The 20,922-nt window shown below is 39.0% G+C and overlaps 1 protein-coding gene across 1 annotated transcript in view; it reads right to left on the bottom strand.

The window, feature by feature from the left end:
- The window catches only part of rbpjb (recombination signal binding protein for immunoglobulin kappa J region b), a 68,175-nt gene that overhangs the window by 17,914 nt on the left and 29,339 nt on the right, over positions 1–20,922 (bottom strand). The window contains exon 2 of the mRNA XM_042512042.1: positions 7,846–7,884. Within this exon, the coding sequence (XP_042367976.1) occupies positions 7,846–7,884 (39 nt within the window). The remainder of the gene's footprint in view (positions 1–7,845; positions 7,885–20,922) is intronic.

Genomic DNA, 20,922 nt, shown 5'->3' with positions numbered 1-20,922 from the left:
TGATTTTGCAATTTGTCCAATCCCTGCAACTTAGGTGCAAATTCGTCACATCACTGTAGAGCCGCATGCAGCATATTGATTCATTCAGCCCCTCCTCGCCTCTTCTGCTCACTATTTTTCATAAGACTACTTCTGTAGTGTAAGTGTGAGCTCCAGTCGTACACACACAGTGGCAGGGCTAACTGTAAGCATAACATGGCTAACTCTACGCAACTTAACGATTTCAACAACAAAACTGACTCATTTTGGTGTTGTTGTGAGATTGTGGTGACGACTTGACAGCTCAGTGTCAGTTGTTAGCTGCTGCTGCTGTGTTAGCTTGTGTTAACTGGGTAGAGAAAGCAGCAGAAAAACGGCTCGAGGAGACGGTCCTTCATGCTGCTTTAAACAGCATCAACAGCTGTTGCAACCCCCCAACATTAGAGAGTCAAATTCTGTGGTAAACACTGAATACTCAGGCTAACAGGCTTTAAATCCATGACAGCATTTTGCCATTTTCACTCGCCCTTGCAATTTCCATGCACAGAAAAAACAAAACATCTATAAACATCGCAACATACATCACAAGTTTTTAGAAAAGCTGCTGTGAAATCAGGTTTTTCAGGTCGCAATAATCCCAAAAACAGCTCACTAAATCCTGGAGGGTGTGTTAAACACATTCAGAGGGGATTTCAATTGTTTTTCAGAAAGTCATTACAATGATGCACCCAATGTTTAAAATGCAGATGAGTTTAAAGTGGGAAGTGCAGTAAAAAATGTAGTAGAGAAGCCGTTGAAAATATTGAAAAATATGTCGACAAAGCCAATTCATCAACAGCAGTGGATTGCTCATTCACTAATAAGCAGCTAGTCTTGTAAACTTGTGCCAAGAACACATTTTAAACACCATAAATAACCACACTTGAATAGTACCTAGCTAGTAAAAAGTATATAAAGGTCAGTGATAAAATAGGTCATGGAAAAAGGAAATAATTCAAGCAAAGAGCGATGACATCAAAACTTTTATCAAATCATTTTGGACAACAAGATTTTATGACACAAACTGACGGCAAGTGAATGATGACAAAGTCTCTTCCTGAGAGCCAAAAATGAAAAGGAGAAGTGAGAGAGACGGTGACCAGGGCAAAACTTCCTGTGCAAGAGTAGCGTGCAGACCAGGGAACTAAATTAGCACCATGTATGAGTCAAAAGCTGGTGGGATATGCAATCAGCTCATGGTATTGCTTCACCTGTATTAGCACTTGTATTTGTCCTCTGGTGTTTGCAGTTTTTCACTTTAACATTTTTAATTGGAAAATGGATAAATAATCTAGGGCTGTACAGTACTCCAAATTATGTCAGTTGAATCAGATTTGGCGGTTTAATATGAATATTTGAAATTTTTTAAGATTGAACGGGGCTCTGCGGGATGTTCAGTGTGACAGTGGCATTCATGTCATGCATTAATCAAGCCAACAGAGGTACGACTGATCATGAATCTGCAAAAACTTTTTTTTTGCCGACACTAGATGTTAAACAATAGCCAAAGATTGGATTAACTTGCTGTGAGCTGTAAATTCACCACTTCTAAAACGAAGAGCGGTCTCTATTTTTCCTTCTGTGCCAAGTATCTCCTCCATGCCGCAGCTACTTGAATCAAAGAGTAGTGTGAAAGTTAAGAGCGCTCACTCCACAGCTAAATCTGGAGACCAAAGTGTCCCCAGGAGTACACTGCACAGCATGCTGGCTAGCAAACGCCCTCCCATCAACCCCATTTTCTTATTGGTCCAATTCCACACTAAGTGGTAAGACAGACGCCGGGGTATTCTACTTTCCTGAGCAGTTTTCTCACTCAGGGCAAGAGTTAATGTCAAGCCCTGTGACCTTTTTCCCCCACTGACTAATCGATTGGTTGAAGAAAAGGTAGTTTCAGTGTACCAAGATTTTCTTCTGTTGAATTCAGCCGTAGAGACATCGACTCCCTACTTTATCAGATTTCACCAGAGAAGGGAAGTGAGGGACATTTCAATCTTAACCGATAAAAACCACACAAAGCCACATTCACATGTAATATTAAAAGTAGCACATAACCAGGAACAAGCGATGACAAAGCTGCCACGCATCTACGCAAAAATAAAACATGTATCTGCAAAGCTGCGGTTCAGCAGCCGCTGCAATCGAAGCAGATTTGTGATGCAGATGGTGGCAGTTCAGCTGCCTGTTAGAGTGAGCTAACAAGACGTGCACAGCTATTTAGGCAAAATATATAAATATAGACTTGCAACACGCAGGTGATAAAAGTGATGAGGAGCTAAAGCAACACAGCACAGGAGCAAACAAGCACACTGAGGACAAGACGCAGGGAGCTTCAACTGAGCGAGAGGCAGGTCTCATTTTTGTTAAATGTGCCGAAGGGCATTAACTAAACACAAATAAAAGAGAGGAAGAGGAGGAGATGTGGAATGAGGAAGAGAGATAAAACAAGAGAGAAACTCAACAGATAGAGAGAAGGAGGAAAATGCACGAAAAGTGAGACAAAAATGTGCCAGACAGATTTACAGAAAGAGACACGTATTTAACAGCAGGCACTGCAGGGGTCGGACAAGTGTGTGCATGTGTGTGTGTGTGTGTGTGTGTGTGAGGAGGGGCTAAGAACTAAGTAAAGCCGGGCTACAGATGCAGCAGAGCAGACGAGCATCTGTCCTGTGCATCTGCCACAGCGTCTACAGCGGAGCGGACTGTCACAAGACCCCCTGTGAACACACTCACACACACACGTACGAACACACACAGCGGAGGGGCATACTAGCACACACACTGTGAAATAGCTCAATTAAGATGATCAGACTGCAATTAGTGTGCGCCCTTGTGAATCACAAAAGGTAGATTACACACATCCGTAGAGTCAGACTCGGGTTGAGACATTAACAATCAGCAAGTTCAGGCTGCTCACGCTCCTTTACATCAGCGTTTGTGAATCTACGAGCGTACCTGTGACCTACAGACGAGCGCCTGTTTCAGCGTGATGTCTGACCTCCAGAAGGCCCCTGTGAGCCTCTAAAATACTGATAGGAAGTTGCCTGAAACGACAGGATCTTGCAAAGCGTACGAGATCTCAGCTCTGATATGCTTCCACTTTAGAACAGAAGGTAAACAGAGTCAGTGATGAAGAGTGTGGGTTGTCTAACAGCCTGCAGCATCAACAGACAGTGAAGGTAAAAACAAATGTTTATTATTTATATAAGCTGAAAGGCAGATTAAGCAGATTTTGTGACAGTGAGAAAACACAATCGTTTTTCTGTATACAAGCACCGGTGCTGTAACTTTCAAAAACGACATTCACCTTTTTCTTTTTTTTACAGCACCTTGTGCTTCTTTATCCACACTTCTGCCACAGCTGGATCATCCCCAAATAACAGCGATGTGCAGTCAAACTATACTTAAAGCAAAAGAAAAATCATATAAATGCACTTTTCTTGTGCTGCTACAAGAATTTACACCTTAAAAACCTGAGCAAATTGGCTTGATTTCTTTCAAACACAAGGGAGAAAAGACTGAGTAACTTGATAAGAAATATTTTTTTAAAAAAAGGTAAAAAATTGCAAGAAATTCTTTAGAAGATTTCTTTTTTTTTTTTTTTTTTTTTTTACAAGAAAAAGCTAAGAGAAATGTCTAGGGAAAAGAAATTAGGGAAAAACTATATTCATGTTGTGTTGGAGTTTGTTATTTTACAAATTCTAAATACAGAAAGATTTTCATTTTTATTGTAAATGCACATCAGTCCCAAATATCTGCTATCGGTCTCATGAAGTACTAATAATCAGTATCTGTCTTAAAAAACAATACTGGTCGACCCCTGCTACCATGCATGTCAATAAATATGTCTCAATAAGTGTGTGTTTATAACACAACATGCTGAGCGCAGACATGCATCTCCAGACCAAACACAAATTAATAGTCATCAGGATTTATTTCATGCTGAATTGCGACCTTTTTGACAAATAAGTGTTAAACTAAAATTGAGCGTTTCCATGTGAGGCGACGGGTTCTGCAGAGCCGGCCCTTCCCCTGTTGTTTGGGAGAATAAGCCCTTGAAGGGGCGTCTCCCCCAACAGAGGAGGCAGCTTATCCAGCCTGCACGTTCATGTGTGTGTCTGTTTGTGTGCAGATTTGCACGTGCGTGTGTATGTGCGTGCGCACGCCTGTGAGCGCTCATTTCCAGTGTATGTGTGTCATGTATTGTATTTCCAGTCGAGTAGCCTTCCTGACAGGGCGGCCCTGCAGGACCCGGAGCTTTAGCTGCCCTAAAAAGCCCCTGCAGGATGGTGCACTGTTTTAGCTGTCTGAGCTGCCGCCTGACAGAAAACCGTGGGGTTGTTGTTGCTGCGAGGAGGAGGAGGATGAGGGTGGGGGTGAGCGAACATGCAGACATGAGGACACAGAGCCAGATACAAAGAGACAAACACAAAGAACACAACACCAGGACACACAGAGGTACAAAAACACACACTCTTTGGGCTGCGGGGTAAAGAGTGTTTTGTGTCCGTCATATTTCTGGCCATCGAAACCATCAGACAAACGGAGGGGCCGGTGCAAGCCAGCGGACTGGCAGCACATGAATGAAGAGGGGGACACATCAAAAGGTGCTGGGGCCCCTTTTTTCCCAAAACCATGCTTCGGCTGTTCCAGGCAATATGCAACCCCTCATTTTCCCCCGCTGAGCGCCACGCGCAAAAGACGAGCACATGCACACACACGCAGGCGAACCAGTGCCCGTTCACAGTAACAAAGACCAGCAAACAAGTGCACACACACACACACACACACACACACACACACACACACACACACACACACACACACACACACACACACACACACACACGGCAACCACAACATCCATCAACGTTATGTGTTCACCCAAATGTTGCTCCAAATGACTTGGAACAAACATAAGAGGAACTGAGTAATCAAAAACTTGCAGCGCTGCGAGTAGAAGCTCTGCTGATCGCAGAGCACAGAACAGAGAGCAAGTTTAGACTGAAGGACAGGGACACTCTGGGGACTTTCTCTGCTGAGGGCCACGTTTGCAAAATGACAGGAGGCCAGGGGCCAGTCGCAGCAGCCCCATGCACGTTTCTCAGATTTTAGGACAATTCTAGGATTGAAGAATGCTTCTCAGATTTTAGGACAATTCAGGATTATAGGCCATTTTTTGAGATATCAGGACATTTCTAGGATTTTAGGACATTCCTAGGACTTAAGGACATTTCTCAGATTTTAGGACAAGTTCAGGATTTTAGTACATTTCTTAGATTCTAGGATTCTTGGATTTCATATTGTTCCTTGGATTTTAAGACATTTCTAGGATTTTAGGACATTTCTAGAATATTAGGGACGTTCCTAGGACTAAAGGACATTTGTCAGATTTTAGGACAAGTCTAGGATTTAAGTACTTTTCTTGGATTTTAGGACATTTTTTGGATTTTATAATGTTCCTTGGATTTTAACGTAACATTTCTAGGACTAGGACATTTCTATCATTTTAGGATGTTTCTAGGATTTTAAGACATTTCTAGGATTTTAGGACATTTCTATAGTTTTAGGGACATTCCTTGGATTTAAGTACATTAAGGGTTTAGCAAGGAACTCTGTCGAGACGTTGTTTTTTTTTTTTGGTTGTTGGGGGGGCACCCAGAACCCCATCTGAGGCCAGATTTAGCCCGCAGGCCCTTTGCTGAGTATCACAGCTGTAAGAATAAGGTGAATTATTGCTTTTCAGGCTTCTTACAAACAACTACAACATATGTGGTTCATTTCATCACAAGCAAAGCATGTCCCCGAGGAGTGAAAACTACAGATCTAACTAATAAACAATGAAAGCAGAACAAAGTGATGTAATAGAGCAGGGGTCAACAGATAACAGCTGGTGGAAGTATGGACACTCAGGCCAGAATTACACAGTAAACTGCATGTTGTTGCTTTGGCGAGTTTACATGCTGCTGTTGTTACTGAGGCACCAACAGGCAGCCATTAGCACTATATTTACTCTGTGGTCATTACAGATGCATTTCTAACTTCTGCATCACCACCACAAATGAGCTCACCATGATTTTGATGCGTTGCATGACTCAAATTAGAAATCATAACGTTTTTGATTGGCCATGACCGATTATGTAAAGAATGATAATGTGAAAAGGGTGGACAATAACTTTAAAAGACACTTAGCACACAGCCAGAAGAATCCTGATCCTAATCAGATTCTGTTGGCGAAGGCAACATGAATGTCTTCATGCATCCTCGGCTGACATTACTCAGATTTCGAGGGATGTTTTTGTGATTGTTGCAGTCTGAAAAGCCAGATTTTGCAGCAAATTTCCTAAAAACAGGTATTTTTACCATAAGTTTGTATTTGTTACAATAAAACAGGATGCAAATCATAATATGATCCATTTTCAGAGCTGATACTGGTGTAAAATAAATATTTGAAAAAATCTTTGCTGATCCAAGGTTTTCTTTGTTTTAAAAGTCAGAGCCAGACAAAAAGATTTAGGCCTAGAAAAAGTGAAGTTGACGAGGATGAAACAGGCCGACCTGGTTGTTAACTCAGTGATCGACAGAAAGTTACATAACAGATGAGAAAGCCAGACTGTCTTTCAGAGGCTGGCTTTTAAGGACCAGGCACACTAAACTGACAACGAGATCAACTCACTTCTTGTCGCCTGTACCTCAGCCAAAAAGCTGCACTTGAGCACACTGCAAAGACTACAGCTAACAGCCAACTAGCACGCAGCAGTTACTGTTAGTACATTAACAGCACAACTCAAAGTTGAAAGAACGAAGAACATTTATCATGTTGTAGTGAAAAATAACACAAGGACAAACCGTCTATCTCATGTAACAAGTTTGTTTAAGTCTCACGCCCTCTCGACTTTAGTCATTTGTTTACTCTCATCACTTCCGTTAATCTTCTCCTGTGCTGAGCTGAAGTGAGAATCAGAATGATCTGCTCCAACGCTGACTCAACATGCTGAATTTGCCGGAAAAAAAATGCCAAAAAGGGCAGAACTAGTCCCAAACGATGCCAGCCACACAGCAGAAACTAGGGCGACAGACGCTCACCAACAGCCCTAAAATTAACCAACTGCTGACCATCAGCTTGGTGTGTCAGGACGCTTAAAGCTTAAGTGAAGATACTGGTATCATATGAAACTTGATGACCTTATACCAAGTCATGCTACTTGGTTAATTCATGTTATGTCAAGTAATGTATGTCATGCCAGCACAAGCCCACTGGTGTCTCCTAAATTTTTAAGTCAAGTGAAGTAAAAGTGAACTCTGATAGAGGACAGGACATCATCAAGACGAGGGAGAAAGGAGACAGAGAGTGTGTCGACGATGCATCGCAAAATTCAAATAATTCAAGCACCTTGTGCAAACCCTGTATTATAGATTTATGACTAGAAAAACTTGACACACAGTGCTCAACTGCATCTCAATTTAACATCCAGATTCTCAGCTTTTAGATGATGTATACCAATACTATGAGGCACATACTGTTGACCTGCTGTCTTCCTCTAAAGAGCTGCTGTCCACCTTAAAAAAAGACAAAAACGGGTCTATGGTAGGGACAAGTGGAGGTTAACATGGGGCTCATAATATAAACTTTCTTTTCTGAAGCATACAGTTTATAGATTTTATCTTCCTTATATTTGAGGGCTCTCAGAAATCTGACTGTATTTACTTTAGAGTCGGGAAAGGCGTTGTTCTCGATTTACTGCATTCACACAAACATGTATAATCAACACACAGGTAGATGCATAAAAAAACCACTACAAAAACAAAAGAAGGCGTGTGCACACTCACCTTGTTAGGCGCAGTGGCTGAGGGCGCTCCCCGAACTTCCTGCAAAGACACAAAGTGAGAAGAAAACATGAGTGGGCTGGTTATCAACCACAAACACACACAGAGTAAACACTGCATTACACAACGGAGCATGTACACGCACAACACACACACACACACACACACACACACACACACACACACACACACACTTGTCATTGTGGCCGTGGCAACATGTAGTGTGGCAGTGTGTGCAAATAAAAGCAAGTGACAGCCAGAACATGTCAGCACCAGCAGGCGTACTTAACTTTTTTCAGACTGCGGCACGTTTAAACAGGTTGAGCATCAACACAGAATTATCGCCTCTGGTTCGCATGTCTGTCCGGACTCAAATGTAGTCCTGACTGTTGACAATGCCTCAAATTTAATGTAATATTGTGCTGAATAATGGCAAGAAAAGTGTTTTTGAAGAACATTATGATGTCATAGTTACATTGACTTTTGACCCTTTGGATATAAAATGTCATCACTTTATCATTTTATCCTCTTAGACATTTGTGAGAGAATTTCCATAATAAGAGCATACATGTTTGAATTATGGCCAAAAACATGTTTTGTTAGGTCACACTGACCAGAATGCAATTCTTAAGTCAAAGTGAACATTTTGACAAATTTGAGGAAATTCCCCCAAGGCATTCTTGAGATATTGTGTTCAAGGTCACACTGACCTTGACCTTTGACCAGCAAAATCTAATGAGTTCATTGTTGAGTCCAAGTAAACATTTGTGCCAAATTTGAGTGTCCCTAATTTTTTTGTTTTTGAAATAGCATGTTTATGAAAATGAGCCAAATTTCAGGAAGTTCCCTCGAGGGCCTCTTGAGATATAATTCAAAAGAACGAGACGGTCAGGGTCAGTGACCTTCACCTTTCACCTATACAATACAATCAGTTTATTGTTAACAGGTAGAATCACAAGAATGAGACAAATGCAAGGTCACAGTGACCTTCACTACCAAAATCTATCAATTCAACTTTGAGTCCATGTGAACATTTGTGCCAAATTTGAAGTAATTCCCTCAGGGCATTCTTGAAATATTGTGTTCATGAGGAATTGGATGATAAGTTACCCAATGTCTTTTGCACTGATGGCAAAACATATCATGTTTTGTGTTAAAATAAATACTTGGGCAAAACTGTCTCTTAAGAACCTCGCAAAAAGCTCCTCTTGTTTCAACCAAAAAGCAGATATAACTGCTAGATGGTAAACACCACAAGAATCCAAACAATTAAGGTGTGGACGGCCTGAGCTTGTACATCTACACACACTTATCTTGGCTACATCGGTTTTTACAACCTACAGTTTTAAACGTTTAATAATTTATAGATGTGGAGGTGAGAGACCTCATTATTTGAACATATGCTACTAAATCCATTGAGTGTTAAACACAAATAATAAATAATAATAAATCGACAAGAACAGCTTTCAGGCTTCATGTGTGCAAATCTGAATTGCAAAAATGCATCTGACTTGATAATTTCCTGACACTGCTTCCAGTTCAATGGTGCATAATAGCCAAAGGCAGATTTCTTTTGGTCTGAGGCAACATGCAGCATTTTTAAAAAGTAGACACCGCTGGGATAAAACAGAGTAAACACTTCTGTATTCTGGATACGAGGTACGTCATAGTGCTTTACAAATGGGCAGTGGGTGGTGAAAACCGCTCTTTAACAAGGACACTGATTAATTTACATTTTTATGCTAATTCACAGTGATGTGTGCCAAAATATACCACATGAAAACGCTTGAAAGTGATTATTGAAAGCAGAGGGCACAGGGCTGTTCGACTGAACGTGTAGTCTAGGATAGTAACATGACAGGGGCTGTACTTTTCTAAAAATGAGATGACCAAAAACAGGCTTTTTCAACATTACTGACAGCCCCTAATTACATGAAAGATTTGTCAAATTAATCCAGACTTTTGGTAAAATATTTGAAGGTGTTCTTTCTGAGAAAGCTTTTTGGAAATTAACGTTTCATCTGTTTTCGAAATAAGTCTGCAGCCGGTCCACATGACACAGAAAATGGTTCAACTTTCCCCTCAGTATTTAAATCAACCAGTAAAAAGTGTTTGTCAGCTTATCTCACTTTGAGTCGTCTTGCTTCATTTCTGGATGTTTTGCACTTTCGAAGGGACAGTTCACAAGCACATGCACACTGGATCACCTTGCAGAAGGATGCTTTGCTTTTTTACCTCCCCAATACCTGTGCTAAAACAATGGAAACTGTGCCTAAAGCAATACTTAATTAAAATATAAAGCAAAGACATAACAGAGCAGCTTAGTTATTGCAAAGGCAAATTTGAACTGGAAATTGACCAATATATGACCCCTTAACAGTTTAGAGTATACATAAATATTCACATCAGGATTTTTTCACATATTAATTCATTTGTGGCAGCCCGCCATTATTAAAACATCTGCCACCGCAAATTAATTTTATATTTATGGAGCTAGACCGCTCATTAGGAGCACTTTTGTAATTTACCATTACCGGTTATTTTTGTAGCACCACACTCTCGAAACGAAGAGCTTACTCTGGGTACAGACAGCAGTAGAACGTCAGGTGCATTGAAAGTGAAACTTAACTGTTAATTGTGTTGGGTCTAAAAGTTTGCATTCACTCACTCTGCACTCTGCTTCTCCTCTTGTCCATTGATCTGATCAGCTCTGACCAGATCAACTGATCAATTATCCACTTCACAAATACAACAGATGCTTAGAGCTAAGAATAACTCATGTTGAGTTTCGCCTTTATTGCATTCATGGATGCAAAATAACGTCCCCATTTAGAGAGATGGCACAGAATGATAAAAAGGTGACACATGGGATTGAAAAAAACACCAAAAAAAACCCCCACCATTCAAACCACTAACATCAAACCAAAACAATCTTAACTGATAAACAGCACCACAGGTAAAAGAAGAAAATAAATGAATTTTTGATTTACGGTGAACTGTCCCTTTAAGCTTTACATCCTCATAAAATGACAATCAACTAACCACTCATTTCCCCTACATTCATGACAACATCATATATCTTCACTTACAAAATTTTGTCCTTAGAGTCAACTTTAAGACAAAATTCAGCTGTTGGAAACTTAACCCAATTGGTAAACTGTGATTGAGTCATACCTGAAAACCCATATTCACATGTTGCACGTAAGCAAAGAAACCACCTCTAACCACATGCACAGAAAAAGGCTGTAAACTTACGACATATCACAGCTGAGGATGACTGTTTTCTGGTCAACTTCTTTTTTATGTTGGCAAAGCAGTGACGTGTACGGCTGATACAAGCAAGACGATCTGGCCTGCTCTCTTTGAACATTTTGCTGAGTGATAACAGATAGACACAACGTGAAAACTGCATCACAAGGCAATAAAAAAAAGGACAGAAAAGCAGGACTGAAACCACTGGCAGCACGCAAATATGCCACTGCAAATCATAACTTATCTAAACAAATTTTGTCTCCAAAGCTTTGCAAGCACTTCAGTTATTGACAAACTCGCCAGCCTGCAGCCAGAATCATCTCGAAAGTGAGCCGCAAATGAGAAGCAATAGGTCTAAAACCATCACATATTGTTTGCTGGTGGAAAAAACACATTGCTAAATCAAAAATGAGAACATGCAGATCCACTTCTTCTCCACAAGACATTAAGCTATTGTCTTCAAAATGCCTCCACATTATTGCTGTTACATTCTTAAAGTAATGAAAAAAAGGTTGCAGACCACTGCACTCCTCTCTGGTACTTTACTGTTTGGTCAAAAATCATCTTCATCAAGACTAGTCAGCCTCACTGTCAGTTAACTTTCATTCACTGACCTAAAAAAAACGAAAAGAGTGAATGGTTCAGAATTCCCATTTTTGATGCACAGTGACTGGAGCAAGAGCCAGAAAATATTGCTCTTTCTCCAATTTATAAAATCAAGAATACAGCTGCAACTAACAATAATTGTCTTTTTCTGCTGATTATTTTCTTGATTACTTGTATGGTCTATTAAATGTCAGAAAATGCTGAAAAATATTGATTATTGCTTTTCAAAGCTCCAGGATGATAACCACAAAATAAAGATATTCGGTTAATTGTCACAGCAGAGTTTTTTTTAATTAAAAAAAATCAATTTAAAAAAATCTCTTTTTTATAATAAATATGTGCATAGCAAACAACCTATCCTACGGTTAAAAAAAAAAAAGTCAATCAAAATATGAACCAATATTTAATTTAAATGTGTACATGAATATAATAATAATTGTTTTAATATATACCTTTAACAAATATAAATAAAGTTTAACCGACTGATATTTTTGAGTGGGTAGCAACAATTAATGGACTAGTCGTCTGATGGCACACATCCCTAATTTGCTTCATGTAAAAGTGTTGTTTTTACCAGAGCTTGTTAAAAACCTGCTTGGGTGAAAGTCTTCCCCACAGCGTTCAATCAGCCTCTTGCCGCAGCAATAACTAACTATAGGAGTGCAGATATGTGACCATACTCACTCATCTCAATGTAATGTTCCTTCAGATGCACAACACCACAAACTCCCTTTTGTTCTGGTCAAGATTAAATGTTTTCAGTGCCTTAATTGCTTCTGCAATGCACCACTGTTCAGAGTGAAGGTTTTTCAACCTTTTGCACAAAAACATACCCTAAATCCATGTTAGATATTGAATCAAGCATACTGTTATCTACGTTTTTACTAACATGCAGCTCATGGCTCACAGCTGACATAAAGGAGGTACATGAATGCAGCACGTGGAGGTGACTGTACTGAGGGGTGTGTGTGTACATGTGTCTACAAGACGGGCACACGGTGTGTGTGAGTGAGTCAGACTTTCTCCTCATGTAGGATGTGGTAGAATTGCATGCTGCAGATACGTACGTCAATACATCTTACATGCCATCAATAAACACACAGATAGTGTGTCACTCGGTTGGTTTGGGGTTTTGGCATGGTGTGTGAATTCGAAAAAAGACAGAAAGAAAGGAGCACGCAAACATAAATAGAGGGACGAAAATAGAAGGGGGGAAAAAAAAGAGGCAAAGAGGGGAGAAAGGGCAGGAGGAAGCGAGAGAAAGTGAAAGCATGATTGGTGCAAGAGCCAGAAGGAGGGAGTGGAGGTGGAATAATTATAAAGGAGGGCAATCAATAAGGTTCCCACAGTGAAACACTGATGCCTCAACTGGCTAATGGATTCCAGACGGCTCTCTTCTCCCTCCCCTCCTAAACCTCAACAACCCCCCTCCACTGCAAACAGGGAGCGAAGGAGGAGGAGAGGATACTGCGGGGAAAGTGTGGGGTGAGATTAAAGGCGAGGCAAGCAGAAGTGGACAGCGTGTTGCAGAGCGAGGGAGAATGGGATCCATGCACAAATGAGGTGGAAAGGATTTAGAGGTGAATACGCAGGGAGAAAAGGGAGCTAAAGCTACATATGTGCACACAACAAACGTGAAAAAGTCATGCTTCTATTTATTTGCTATTCTTTAAATACTTTGAAGCATCCATCATGAAAAGAAATCAAAGCAAATGCTAAAAACATGAATATAAGATGTCGTGAGGTATCAGGCACTTAACTTTAAAGTGTAATTTTTTAACGTGGACCTTTTTTTTTTACATGTTTTCTGTGGAAGTGGCTAAAGAGAAACAAGCTGCAATGTAACCACTCCAAGCTTGTTCGCACCAGTAACATCCACTTAAAGTGCTTTTTTTTGTCACTGACAGGCTCAGATTGTTATTGGATCCCTACAGAGATACATTTTTTTATGAAAGCGTAAAATCCTTTTTGTTTAACCAGAAACAGCCCAGAAATCGTTCACCAAACCAACCACATGCAATTCAAATAAAGACATTTTTACCATCGCAAAAATACACTTCTTTCAAAGTGGACAGAAACAAAAAACTCACAAACTATCTTTGTTCGTCTTTCCACTGTTCCAACAATCACCAGCTCTGGTTTGGTTGAAATAAACCTTTGATACAGTCATTTAGATGTGAAAACATGCTGCTTCTATAAATGCTTAAATTACTGTTTTTTAAATGGAATCTGGTGGAAATGGTGACGGGGATTTCTTGGTTGTTTCTAGTTGAATACAAAGGATGTTACTCTTTAACAAAAATCTCTGTAAGGATCCTTTACATGATGCTTTCAGACACAGAATAACAATCTGAGCCTTTCAGTACAAAAAAAACCCATTTGGGAAAAGTGAATTGACGCACACGGTCACACTGTTGCCTGTTTCGCAAAGGTTGACAATTTCAAAAATTGCTGACTTTATTAGTTAGACACAAAAACATGAGAAAATAGGGTTCAGGTTTAAAACTACGAAGACTGCCCTTAAATTCTTTTAAAGTCCGGTTAAGTGATAATTAAAATGTGTTCTGAGTCTGTCACATCACAGAAAGATGTTTTATTAAACACCTGACCAAATGTAAGTGTGTAAGTATGTGAAAGAAGGTCTCAAAATCATGAAAAAATGCACAGTGTTCCTGATCTGAAATGCTGGGGGCGTGTCCGCTGGAGGAGCGGAGGCCACGCCCAATCGCGGGACTATACTAATGATGCTTCTCGTTTTTATACTGCTACATTATCAGGGGCGGGGTTATGCCGAGTATAGCTCCAGTGTGTCATCGAGCTAAACAGTCAACGGTCTAACTCCACAATTCAGTACTACAGAAAAGAGTCTTTGTGACATGTTTTCAACAATCAGTTTCCAACATTTAGAACGTGTTTTGAAACAAATCTCTGAATTCACTTTACCCAGACTTTAAAGACTTATTTAGCACAATTTAAAACCACATTTTTGTATAACTAATCTTTTTTTTAAATTTTTTACAATCAGTTTTTTATTGCTTTTTCAGCATCTGAACAAGTAAGTAAGTAAGTATAAAGGTCAGCATGCAGCATGGAGGTTTTATGTAGGAATACAGTTAAAGTGATTTAGGTGAATCTACATTTTGCAGTGCAAGTATTAAAAAAAATTAAAACAGTTTTAGGGTCAGTTATAGGTCTAAAGATTTGTAACTTTCAAAATGACTGACACAGAAGACCTTGACTCATTTTGATAAAGAAAAAAATTCAAATAAGGATAAATTATAATTGATAGTGTTTGTGCATCAACATTTAAATCTTTAATATTTACCAGATTTAAGTACTTTATATTGTGGACAGTGTCACTGCTTTTTATAGTGTGTGAAGAAGTGATGTGTGGAACGAGAGACGGAAGGCGGTCAGAAGTGTTTGGTTTGCAAGTTCTGTGAAAAACCACCGTTTCGCATCACCTGCATGAGCTCACTTCAACTCGCTCGAGACACAAACACCAACAAGAGAGGAGGACCAAACACAGGAAACCGCAAAAGAGTTGCAAAGACAAAAGAAAGGGCACGTTGCCTGTTGCATCTGCAGGTTTTCAGGTAGGCTCAACTCTCTGAAATCGCATGCACGATGGCAAAGTTCAATTTTGACCAGTCATGCCATCATTTGGTCACAAAATGACTCAAAGTCTGAACACAAAAGTAAAAGAAGCCCTAAAAAGAAGATACTCTCAACCACAAATCCAGGATTCACCTTTTGCCTCATTTTTGTAACATTTAATTGTTTATCTTTACAATTTTAAGGTTTACTTTTTACACCTTTTTCAGTCTTAATTTATTCTTTTATGCTCTATTTTTGTTTTATAATGTTCTTATATTTTAATCAAATTTTTCTTTAAACACTAAGAGCACTGTCTCTGTAAAACTGCCACACCTATAGGTTTAGCGAAGCGCTCAAACACACAAAATCAGCCTCATCTCTTTCTTGCAAATGATGCCATATGACGTGTGCTGCTGTGCAACTGTGAACACTAAAAACGACTCTTTTTTTTCCTCTAACGCGCTCAGACACTCTCAAAGCGGGCCAGAGGTCAACGGAGGAAAAGGAAGCTCTGTTAGAAGAGCAGTTTTGTCTGATTCGCTTTCCATCCGTTATCACTACTCTCCCCTTCCTTCCTCCTCCTCCTCCTCCTCCTCCTCACCTCCTGCTTACTATCCCTGATTCCACTGGATACAACGAGGGTGAGAAACACTGCGGCCAAATATCAGCGCTGAGAAATCAAGCTAAAAACAGACTGTGATTCACTACAATGAGACTTAGAGGGGATGCACTGAGATCGCGTATAGAGTCACAGAGAAGTTTTAAGCATTTGTTTTTTTATAGAGGGTATCATAGGATTTGGGCTTAAACGACTAGTCAATTAAAAATTCACACTCTATTATCAGTCACCTAAACTGTCCACGAGCCGAGCAGCTCCCTGTGAAAGAGCCCCGCTCACGCATTCACCGCAACTCTGATCTCATCTGGACATTACCGGAGGAGCTTTATGTAACAACCAAAATGTCCAAATCAGTTGGAAACGGACATTACACAGACTTTACCCTGCTGGCTGCTTCGTAACGTATCACTCAAATTTGAACTGATATTGGTACCAGTTCTGCCACCAGTACGTCGGACACAACACAGCAAATACTTTTTTAATGACACATAAAGCTAATCTCCTGTCCAGGGACGGGGATCGTTGATTTTTATCGATATTGAGACCATTATCGAGACTCCTTCACGATACGAGTCTTTATCTTAGTCTTTATACCACTATATACTGTTTTATTATGTGATGGAAAGACGAAGCTACTTAAAAAAAAAGAAAAGAAAAAAGACAATGAGAAATGACAAAAAAATAGCTAAAAAAAAGTCAAAAGTACAAGAATTTTATCTGAACATTACAAAAAATTAAAAAAACAACAACAAACAAACAAGGAAATGGCTAGAAAAGTTCTTAAAAATAATAAAAATAAGCATTCAGTAAAACAGTTTTAAACATATAACCATGATAGAAAACACAGGAAGGAACCAAGGTTTAAATGCCTTTGTAATAACGACATTTTCCTGCTTTTTTCTAGATTTGTTCATGCCCTTCACCAAACAGCACTGTCTATTTTTGTACTATTACTACTTTCAAGAAGCTCTCCTATTTTATGACTTTTCATATTATCATAATAATTATAAATTCTGTTTTCGGACATTTTCAAAATCTACTAATTTCCTGAAATTTGCAGGACATTCGTTGCCAAGATGTTTACAGCCTTTTAAGAAAGAAAGCAAACCGATCTGCTCGTGGTTGGAAAGTTGAAGTACGCAGCACAGGCAAAGTGATGTCAACTCAGGTTTCAAAGTGTTAAAGAAAAAGCACAAACACACTCCACTAATCTAAACCTCCGCCGAGTCCTTCTGCTTCAAGACTCGTAAACCATCAAACTCATTTCCCGTACTTCTCTTATCCCCTCTGTTTATAAACTCCGTAATGAGGCCTTTTTACTTCAGCCATATCCTATTAGGAACCTGATAGGCCCATTAAGCCGCTCAGCCGGCTGACTGGTAGCTTACCCTGGCATGGTTACTAATGGCTGAGTGTGCCAAGGCCAGCGAGCCGCCGTGAGCGCAGACAGACACTCGTTCCATTTACAGTAGATGTGAGCGGCGGAGGAGGATGTCCGGACTCTGGGCTTTCACTGGGAAGTGAGAGTGAGGTCACTGTTGGCTCGCAGACAGAGGCTGTTGTGTTGTTCCTGTGTCCATCAAAATACTCGCACCTGGGCTGCTGAAGTTGTTTTTGAGGGGTTTGTTAAATGTCAAAGCGGGAAAATATTTGCATTACAAGGATGTTTTTAACGCTGCAAACTGCACCAGCTGAACAAAGGCTAACGTGCTAAGACCGGACAGAAAGTCCAAGATGACTGGTACCAAATATAAACCCTTTAAAATCTGCACTGACATCACTTCTCTAATGCTGCTTTCAGACTGAGAACGTGGTGAGCAGCTTCACGAGAAATGTGCAACATTTACAAGAATTACAAATTGCTTACTTTTTGTTTTGTTTTTGAAGCAAATCTCTAGATAACTATATATTTGAAATTATGCATGAAATAAATCATCTGAATGACAATATGTATGATAACATTTAAGGCTATTTAGAATTATAATATATAATTTTTGGTATATTCATATAAATTTTAATAATTATTATATTTTAAAGCACCTTTTTTGGTAATTTTTCTTGTTTTTTTTTTAATTTTACTTTAATTTTTTTCCTGTGCTGTTTTGTTTGTTTGTGCTTATTTTTTGGGTAATTTGTCTGTATTTTATACAAATTTCTTACTAATTTTTGGGTCTTTTCTTTTGTGGTTGTTGATTACCTTATTTCCATGTTTTTCAACAAAATCAAGCCAATTTGCCAAGTTTCAAAATTCGTAATAAAAAAAAAAAATTACAAAAATAAAAAACATTTTTTTGTTTGTTGTGGTAACATTCAGGTAATGTTTCTGTACTTTTGCCTTTTCCCAGGTTTCAAGGGGTTAATGAAATGAACAAACTATGCAAACATATATATATTTTTTTGAATCCAAATTAAAGTGCGTGGAGATTCCCGCTCTATAGAGCTTATTAGTAAACTTTAGTAATTTACACAAAGTGCCTAAATTAATAAGTTACTGTTAATCATGTCAGGTTTATGCATGGAGTTTTTGAAATCAAACTAGTTATGAAAAAACTAATTACTATAGATGACAGTTTTTCTCCAAAGTTGCCAATATGTATATTTTAATCCCTTACTTTGTCATTAAACATATAAGTAAACATAGTTTGTTTTATATCCCTATAATATTTATAGATCTCTCAAAATAAAGACTAAATGTAGCCAGGTAGTCACATGAAAGAAAAGATTTCAAACTGTAGCTGTCTGAAATCGTTTCTTTTCTGTTTTATTTTAGGTGAGTTTTATGACTCTGGCTGGCAGAAGAGTCTCACTTTGCCGGCTCGTGACTGACAGAATGAGGGTCCGGACAAAAACCGCGGCGAGCGTTTGCTATTGGGTAAAAGTTTTTAAACCAGAGAAGTAGAACGTGGAAGTAACACACTCTCAGTCCCATCATGTCACCTGTGTGTTTGCCCGAGCGTGCACGTTAATCCGCGACAGCGAAGGGAACATCCTTCACGGTGTGAAAGTTTACGTGCTGATGTTTCCATTCTGATGCAGCTTCTCATTAACAGAGATGAATTACGTTCGCCAATCAAATGTTTCTCCAGAGCTGGAGCGAAGCTGTAGCCTGAGAGCCCTGGGAAAACTGATAAAAGCTCCTCCAACATGCCAACAACAATATTCGCAGGAAAAATGAAATGCTTGTAATGTTACTGGAAGGATGAGCACATTTAGATGTTATAATGAATATGGTCATTCGGGATTTACTTTATGCACACAGGAGCGGCCTTTCAGACAGCAAACCGGCTCCAGTTATTATCATTTCCTGAGACAATTTTAAGAGAAGACACCACAGGAACCTGCAGCTCTGAGGCTCCTTTCCGATGGCTCTTTATAGTTTTCACAAAAAATTATACGGAAATAAAAAAACGACGAGAGATATGAGATTTTTTTTAAATGTCATACATTTTAGACCAAAAATAAGATGTTACAAGTAAATAAATTAATTAAACTAATTAATGTCACCACAAAACTTCCACAGTTCATTACTTACGTAACAATTTAAATTAAATTTAAATAATTTAAAAAAAAACATTGCTAAAAACATTTTTTATAGGAAAGCTTTTAATTCTAATGATTGATTTGTACATCTGTGATGTGGAAATTTTGTGTTTTTTTCCTTTTTCTCTATTTTGCCCCAGTGCACACTTTTTTCTAAGCTCTTAACACTGTTTTATTTATTGTATGTATATTTTTTGTTTTATTCTTATGCACTTTGTAACTTTGTTTAGATAAGTGTTATACAAATAAAGTTATTATCATTATTATTATTAAATGCGCTTTTTTGAATACAGAATCATAGCTAAAATGTGTCATAAATAAATAATAATAAATGTGTATTTTGGACCTTTTCTTTGCACTAGTCTGAAAGAAGACACGTTATGGAAGCAAAATAGCCCAAAATCTCAAAATTGACCTGTTTGTGAAAAGACTGCTTTCACCTGTAGTGTCTCTCCTTAATATACAACACTTTTTTCTCACTATTTTCAATACAAATTGTTTATTTTGGCTACTTACTCCTCGAAATGCATTTTCTATAATTTCGGCTGCTTGAGAGCAAACACAGAGACGTCCACAAACACGCAGACTGACATCAGACTGACACTTTAATTTCTCAAAGGATGAACTCGAGAGCAGCCAGAGGGTGACAGACCATATTTTTGTGGTGGCTTATTAAAACCCAACACCTCTAACCAGCAGCAGATATGACTTCAAGACACAAGAGTGAAACTCCACACCAAACCCTCCCCTCAGGCCTTTTTCACAGAACACACACACACACGCACGCACACACACACACACACACACACACACAAAACCGCAAACACTCGAGTCATAATCAGCATCGATGAGAAGAATTTTTTTTCCTTTATCAAATCCGGACTAGAGCTGACAGTAAGTCGCAGATATGCAGTCATCTAGAAATCAGAGAGGAGTTCTTGCAGGGAAATGGGTGGAAGAAGTGTTTCATGTTCAGCTTTAATAAACGTTCTTCGTTTCAAAGCCAAATTTTCCTCGGTCTTTATTAAATCTGGAGATTTTGGCCGGTGGTTACGTGTCTTAATAGCGGCCAGAAACATGTCAACCGCAATTACTGTGTAGATAAAGTTTTCACTCTGCAACAAAACTTGTGTAAATCTAAAATATGCATCATAACTTTTCTAAAACAATTACTTTTTCCGTCTTTGATGACCTGCACAACAACCCTGTTTCGGACGAAAAAGCCACAATTTCTCAGCACTACTAGAAATTTCAACATCATAGAGACAAACATAAATATACAGACTAGCAGCTTATTCAATCAGATCAGCGTCTAAAATGTCGACCAAATCTTATTTACGAATTATGTAGACTGCAGTGCAACAATGTGAGGTAAAAACACCTCAGCTATGTGCCAGAGATGCACCAATTGCAGTTTTTTTGGCTGATTCCAATTTACGATTCTTTTTTTTAAAGTCTGACCGGCT

This window comes from Plectropomus leopardus, chromosome 23, assembly GCF_008729295.1.
Source record: "Plectropomus leopardus isolate mb chromosome 23, YSFRI_Pleo_2.0, whole genome shotgun sequence".
NCBI lineage: Eukaryota > Metazoa > Chordata > Actinopteri > Perciformes > Serranidae > Plectropomus > Plectropomus leopardus.
The sequence above is the reverse complement of the archived record's forward strand: the minus strand, read 5'-3'. Positions and strand labels throughout refer to the sequence as shown.